The 8,313-nt window shown below is 33.5% G+C and overlaps 1 protein-coding gene across 1 annotated transcript; it reads left to right on the top strand.

Moving 5' to 3' along the window:
• The first annotated feature begins 5,605 nt into the window (after positions 1 to 5,605).
• Positions 5,606 to 6,793, top strand: LOC140919964 (uncharacterized). The gene has a single exon (XM_073367252.1). It carries the CDS (start codon positions 5,606 to 5,608, stop codon positions 6,791 to 6,793), a length of 1,188 nt encoding a protein of 395 aa, XP_073223353.1.
• The last annotated feature ends 1,520 nt before the right edge of the window (positions 6,794 to 8,313 follow it).

Genomic DNA, 8,313 nt, shown 5'->3' on the forward strand with positions numbered 1-8,313 from the left:
ATGATATTATTATTTTTTGTTATAAATAAGTCTTGATACATATTAATATAGTTTATTGATTGTTAGTAGTGTTGATATTTTTTTGTTAGTCTTGATTATTAAAAAAACATCATTTAAAATTTTATATAGGTTTATATAATGATATAGTCTTGATAATAATTTATTATATTGTTTGCAAATTAATTAATAATCCCCTAATTGACATATATGCCAAAGTTATTGATTTTAATATAACTATTTAAAAAAAAAAAACATTATTAAAATTGATGATATTAATTATTATTTTTTGTTATAAGTATTGATACACACACACACACACACACACACACACATATATTGTTAGTATTGATATTTTTTGTTAGTATTGATATTTTTTCTTAATAATATAATTTAAAATTTTATTTCGGTTTATATAATTATTGTATTGATAATAATTTATTATATTGTTTGCAAATTAATTAATAATCCCCTAATTGACATATATGCCAAAGTTATTGATTTTAATATAACTATTTTTTAAAAAAACATTATTAAAATTGATGATATTAATTATTATTTTTTGTTATAAGTATTGATACATTTATATATATATAGTTTATTTTTTGTTAATATTGATATTTTTTGTTAGTCTTGATTATTAAAAAAATATAATTTAAAATTTTATTTCGGTTTATATAATTATTGTATTGATAATAATTTATTATATTGTTTGTAAATGCATGCTCCCCTGATTGACATATAAATTGTATGTCAAAATTTATATATAATGCTTTTGAAAAATAAAACAATTAATATATAAAACATCGATATATATATATATATATATGTATATATATATATAAAAGTTGCTAAACCGCGTGTTGTTAATGACCCATCTCTCATGTCGATGCCGACCATTGGTACTAGTGGGGGAGCTATTCCTCTATATTCAGAGGTCCCAGTAGAGCCTTATACCTTAGACGAAATAATGGATCCCGGATGTGTTGATTGCTACAACCGCATTGTCATCATTACAAAAGGAGATGGGTATGTAAACTATGATTGATTAAATATTTCATTATTATTGCAATGTTATGTTATTAATTTTATTAATTTACTTTTATATTTAATTTGCATATAAACTTTGAAGATATCTTCCTTTTAAATCATCTGCAAAGGCAATTGCTGAAGTCATATAAGAGAAATATAAAAAACCATGGTTGTCTTGGGGTGAGATAAAAGAGGATAAGACACCTCAAATTAGGAAAGTTGATCAATTTTTACATTGTTTCAAAGTAAGTCATTAGATTAATTTATTTAATTACTATTTATATATACATTTGATTAATTTATTGAATTACTAATTATATTTTTAATATTTTTTCAATTTAAACAAACAACAGACTAAATGTACTTGGAAAAGAGAGCATGATGCCGCAGTTTTGGCTTCACTTGACCGTCGTTTTTCAAAGCGTCTCTCATCTATGTTGGCTTACGCACGTAATAATGGCGAGGAAAAATGGCCTAATTGGATTGGTGAAAATGTTTGGACTGCTTTGTGGAGGAAATGGAACATAAATGCTTACAAACAGAAGAGAGAAAAGACAAAGATTAATAGAGCATCTGAGAGGGGTACCAGTACTCATAAGGGAGGTTCCATGTCTGCTGGAGAAATTAAATATTATATGGTAATTAATTATTATTTATAATATATATCTATTAATTTATATTCAATTAATCATCACATTTCACCAACTTATAAACTTGACATTAATTTAATATTTTAGGAAAAGCAACTTGGAAGGGAGGTCACTCAGGCTGAGATACATCGCTATCTTCATGTTAATCCTGAAACAAATGAGTATACTGATGAATTATCAAAAAATATTCAGGTAATTATTATATATTAATTGTTATATATTAATTAGACCTATAAATTATTATATATTAATTATTAACTATTTTATTTTTTTATTTTTAATATAGGAACAACTTCAACAAATCATGAAAGAATGGGATGATCATCAAGCTACTCTTCCTCCTGCTCAGCGAGCTGGTCCAGTGCAGCGGAAACAATATGAGACCGCAAGTTTTATGCACATCGGTGGTGGCAAGTACAAAGGGCATGTGCTGGGTGCCGGTAGTTTATCATCAACCTTTGTGAAAGGTCCAACCGGCTATATTCAGACTGAGACGTCTTCTTATGCTAGTACGGATCGATCTCATCGTCTGTCGATAGATAATCTTGACCAATTAAAGAAGCAATGGGCAAGTGAGCAAGAAGAAAAGACACAACAGCTGATACAGGCCGCAATTGATAAATTGAATGAGGAATGGAAACAAAAGTTTCAAGAGCAGCAGCAGCAGTTTCAGCAGCAACATCAATTTCAACAACAATTTTCATTTCCTCTGTGTTTCATCAGCAGTTCCCGCCTCGGCCTCAATACTTGCATCAACAAACACTATTCCAGCAGCAACCGCCTCCAAATTTCCAACACCAACACCAGGATCCTCCGAACTCTGCCTTCCAGCAACAGCAGCAGCCGCCAATGTTTTAGCAACAACAATATTTTCATAATTATCAGTATGTTCCGTCCTCTTCACATCAACTTTCTCAACCTCAACCAGATCATCAAACTGCATACCGACCAACTATGCCAACAACTGGGTTGATCATACCAGATTTAAATCAACCTCAATCAGCTAGGGCTCCTCATTCGACTAGTGGTGGTGCCATTGAAGATGAAATTCAATTTCAAACCATGATGTCTCCTCCAACACAAATTAATAATACTTTTGAGGGACTTCTTTCGTCAGGTAACATGGCAGGAAATAATGATGAATTTTAATTTAATTTTAATTTTATTTAAATTTTAATTTTGTTTTATTTATAATTTAAATTAATCTTTAATTATAATTATAATTTAAATATTTTATTTTAAATTTAATTTAAATTTTTAATTATATTCATATTAGTTTATTATATATTAAATTTAATTTATAATGATATTATATTTTAATTTAATTATAATTTAAATTTAAATTTTAAATTTATATTTATATTTATATTAATTTATTAAATATAATATTATAATACAATATTAATTTTGAATTTAAAAAAATTAATTTTTTAATATACGTAATATTTTGTGGCGGCCGAAGCCCTCACAAAATATTTATTTTTTAATCTGGAGGTACTTTGTGGCGGCCTAAACCCTCATAAAGGAGGGATTTTGTGGCGGCCTGGGACCTCACAAAGGCTGACTTTTTTAAAATCAGTTTGTCCTTTATGGCGGCCTATGCCCTCACAAAGGCAGGTTTTTGGGGCTGCAAAGGCCTTCACAAAGGCAGCCTTTTGTGGCTGCAAAAGCCCTCACAAATGTCAACGTGTTTCACAAACCTTGTGGCTGCAAAAGCCCTCACAAAAGTTTGTGACCAGCTTATTTGTGGCTGCCTAAAGCCACCACAAATAGCCCCTTTATGGCTGTTATTTGCCATTTGTGAGGGCTTTTGGCCCTCACAAATTCCTTGTTTTCTTGTTGTGTCATGACCCCAACTAGCGTCGTAATTGTTCTTCCTTTACACATTGTTTCATCGTTGAAACAATATTCAATATCCCACCATATTTTCTTGGACCATGTATGTCATGACACTATCTATGCAATGCATATGTAGTAGCATGTATATATGCAATTAATGCATATCTCATTAATACATCAAATGCAAGTAATTAAATCAACCTTAACATAGTAATATGTAAACTAGAAGGTAAGATTAACTTCAAGTCATTCATTAGGGGGACTCTTAATTAGAGTGATCATTTAATTTGAGGACGTCAGTTAATTAGGTATTCTGATCAAAGAAGATTATATCAGAGACAGTGTGATCAAAGTTAGGCTCGGATCAGAGGCAACATGATCAGAGGAAGACTTGAATCAAAGGTAGCATGGTCAAAGGCATACTCAGATCAAAGGCAACATGATAAAAGAAATAATTTAGTGGCATCATGATCATATAGGGTTTAGAGAAACATGTTAGTTTAGTAATTAGTCTATTACATTTAACCTTCATTACTCTGATCTCCATCACATCATAATTATTCTCACAAACATATGTAAAATGAATGAGCTATAAATAACTAATGCATATTTTTAACATTTCCTAAATGTTGAACCACACAGTTTTTCCTCTCTCTCTCTCTCTAAGAATCCCATCATTTCAACTCATAAACCAATTCAAATCATTAAAGTAAAATCAGAATCAAACCCAGAAATCCACATGCAAAAATGTGAAATCAGTTACAAAAAAGAACCCACTATTTACTGAGAAGAAATTCCTTTAATTCGAGTTGGGTTGTGGAATTTGCTTCCTACCTCAACTCTTAGTTCTTCTGCCTTTGCCTTTTATGCACTGGTTCAAATTTAGAGATTTCCCAAGTTTGCTTCATATCTTTCTTTAGTGTTATTTTGATTGATTAACGGGTCTTGAAAGGAGGAAATTGACATGTAAGGGGTTAAAATGGAGGTAAAGGACTTCAGATGTTGTTGCCTTTAAATAAATTTAGAAGGAAAGGGAAAAATGATGAACAATAATCAGTTGTGGGTGTGTTGGAGCTTTTTTAAGAGAAGATTATAGCTGGAAAATGAAGGAAATGAGTAGAAGAAGAGATTATTGCACGTAAGTGAGGAAGAAAGAGAGAAAGAAAAGTGACATGATCTCCCTATAACACTTGGACATTGTCAACACCACTAATCTTAATTGAACATAAGTCAAATATTAAGCAATGTATTAATGTTTAATAATCTAGTTATTATCTTAATCTTATAAATACTTTATTTTATAATCTATTTTAATAATCTAATTAAGTGATTTAATTTCTATCTAAATCTTCTAAAGGGTGAGATGACTATTACATATTATATTGATATATTCTATAATTTAAACGATAAATATAATTTCTTTTAGTAAAATATATATAATTGTAATATTTTCTTTCAAAAAAATAAGAATAATGTTAAAAAAATTATTCTCAAAAATATTAAAAACAACTTATAATTTGTGTAAAAAAAATAAATTTTTATTTTATCATGTGTTATAAAAATAACTTATATGTAATTACTTATTATAGCATAATCATATTCCACATCACTTATGCTATAAGTTGTTAAATATCTTATTTATCCGAACATATTTTAAATTATAATTGCTATGTCATTTCATAAGAAAAACAAAAGTCATCTAATAAAATGTTAACCAGTCATCGATGGAAACTCTATCATTTTTTTCAGTTTTTTTGTATAGTTTTATTTTATTTTGGTGCAATTTTTTATTGGAAGTTAAATATAGTTCACATGTTGTTGTTTTGGGCCAAAATTAATTTGGTTCCACATTGTACCCCATATAAATACTTTTGTGTGTATAGTTTTAAAGACTAATGTCATTTTGATATACTAATGAAAAAATCAGAAAATAACTCTCTTCCATAATCTCTCTCTTTTCTCCATCATTTTTTAAAACACCACAATTTTCAATTATCAATTTTCACCATTGATTCTCCCTCCATTCTTGATAGCGTTCCAACATCTGGCATCAAGAGCAAGGTTCAGATCCAATTTCCGCTGCAATCATGTCCGTTTCCAATGACAAAATCCCTACCAACCTTTCGATTCTTGATTCGAAGAATTATGACAAATGGCACAAACAAATGAAAGTTTTGTTTGGATATCAAGATGTTCTTGATATGATTACCGATGGCATTACTCCTCTTGGTAAAGAGGCTACAGCAGCTCAAGAAGCGAAATTCAAGGAAGATAAGAAGAAATACTACAAAGCCCTTTTCTTGATCCATTCTTGTGTCGATAGTGACAACTTCGAAAAAGCTGGCGATTGCGACTCGGCGAAGACAGCTTGGGGTATTCTTGAGAAAGCTTATGCTGGTGCGGATAAGGCGAAGGTGGTGAGGTTACAAACTCATAAGCGGCAGTTTGAGTTACTTCAAATGGAAGACAAGGAAACGATTAACGATTACATGACGCGTGTGACACGCTTGGGGAATCAAATGAAGTCGTGTGGTGAAGCCGTTTCCGAACAGAATTTTGTGTCAAAGGTATTGCGTTCTTTAACACCAAGATTCGATAATATTGTGGTGGCGATTGAGGAATCGAAGGATCTCAAGACGACGACGAAAGATGAACTTCAAAGTTCATTGGAAGCTCATGAAAAAAGGATGGACGAAAGAGGAAATGATAAAGCCAAAGCGGAAGTTGCTTTGCAAGCCCGTTTCAACGAGAAGAATAAGAAATCGAAAGGGAAATGGCCTTCTAGAGGAAAGAAAAATTTCCAGAATTTTGATGAAGAAGAGTCACAAAATTCAAGGAAAGGTGAGGGCAGTTCCAAAGGTGGTGGTCAAGACAACTACAAGTCGTTCGACAAAAGCACCAAGAAGTGTTACAATTGTCAAAAGCTTGGGCATTTCGCAAGAGAGTGTAGAGCAAAACCAAGGGAGAATTATGCGGATGAGGCTAAGGTTGCTAGGCATGACGTGGATTATGATAACACGGTTCTTGTAATGATCACGGAAGAGAACTATGGCATCAAGGAGGTGCGGGACAGCAACTGTGACAAGAGGAAGTTGCTGGACAACAACTATTGCAGTGCAGAAAAATCTGCAATAACGCATTCGGAGAAAAGCGCAATGGTAACCATTCGAGATGGAGCCCAAGGGAGAAATGAGTGGTACTTGGACTCAGGTTGTTCGACACATGACGGGAAGAAAGGATTGGTTCGTGAAGATCAATTAAGCCACGTGAAGTAGAGTGAAATTCGCGAATGATACGACATTAGCGGCCGACGGTGTCGGTGATGTTTTGATCATGAGAAGGGATGGTGGTCATTCCTTGATCAAAGATGTGTTGTACATTCCAGGAATCAAGTGTAATCTCTTGAGTATTGGCCAATTGCTTGAGAGGAATTACATGATTCGGATGGAAAACAAGGTTTTGCGCGTTTTGAACCAAAACGGTGTTTTGATCCTTAAGGCTCCTATGGCTGCCAATAGGACTTTCAAGATTTAGTTGGAAATCATGGAGCATAGGTGCTTAGCTACAGCGGCAAGTCGTGATGAATGGTTGTGGCACTACCGTCTTGGACATTTGAATTTTCGAGATCTCAACGTGTTGCAAAAGTATGAGATGATGACTGGACTGCCTAGTATCAATATTCCAGCTGAGATATGTGAAGAGTGTATACAAGGGAAGCAACACAAGAATAGTTTCAGCAAAGATGCAGGTCATAGGACTAAACATCAGCTTGAGGTGGTGTATTCCATGTGTGCGGACCAATGCAAGTCAGTTCGTATGGAGGTAATCGATATTTTGCCACATTTATCGATGATTTTAGTAGGAAGCTTTGGATTTATCTCATAAAGAGGAAGGATGAGGTGTTTGAGGTGTTTAAACTATTTAAATCCATGGTTGAGCGGCAAAGCGGTCACAAACTCAAAATTCTCAAAACTGATGGCGGGGGCGAATTTACTTCGAGAGAATTTGGGAAGTATTGTGATGATGAGGGTATAGTGCGTGAGGTTGTACCATCCTATACGCCTCAGCAAAATGGCGTGGCCGAGAGGAAAAATCGGACAATTATGAACATGGTGCGTAGCATGTTGAAATGGAAGAATTTGCCGAAAGAGCTTTGGGGAGAAGCTGTTGCTACAGCCGCCTATGTGTTGAATAGGTGTCCTACAAAGAAGCTGGAAAAAGTGACTCCAGAAGAGGTATGGTCTGGATTCAAACCGAATTTGAGTCATTTACGCGTTTTCGGTTCGGTAGCATTTCGACATATTCCGGGACAGCTTCGAAAGAAGCTTGATGACAAGAGTGAAATGATGTTGCTTGTCAGATATCATCCTACCGGAGGCTACAAGTTGTTTGATGTGAGTAGCAAGAAGATCGTAATTAGTCGAGATGTGATCGTGGATGAGATATGGCAGTTTGACAGCAGAAAAACTGCCATATCAGCTCAGGAAATCGATTTGCCAATCGATTTATGCCACAAAAATCAACATCCTGGAGCTACTGGTGAAGTGGCAATCGATTTGCCAATCGATTTCTGCCACAAAAATCGACATCCTGGAGCTACAGGAGAAGTGTCAATCGATTTTCTGCAGAAAAATCAGAATTTTGCTTCTGGGGGGTGGAAATCGATTTACCAATCGATTGTCAGCTCGATTGTCAGCAGAAAAATCAACATTTTGGAGCCTCTGAAGAGCTGGAAATCGATTTGCCAATCGATTTTCTGCAGGAAAATCAGAATTTTCAGCCTGCTGAAGGTGCT

This window comes from Cicer arietinum, chromosome 4 (genome assembly GCF_000331145.2).
Source record: "Cicer arietinum cultivar CDC Frontier isolate Library 1 chromosome 4, Cicar.CDCFrontier_v2.0, whole genome shotgun sequence".
Lineage (NCBI taxonomy): Eukaryota > Viridiplantae > Streptophyta > Magnoliopsida > Fabales > Fabaceae > Cicer > Cicer arietinum.

Bases quoted from the DNA above. Each gene is read 5' to 3' on its own strand.
- LOC140919964 (XM_073367252.1), top strand. From the start codon at position 5,606: ATGTCCGTTTCCAATGACAAAATCCCTACCAACCTTTCGATTCTTGAT.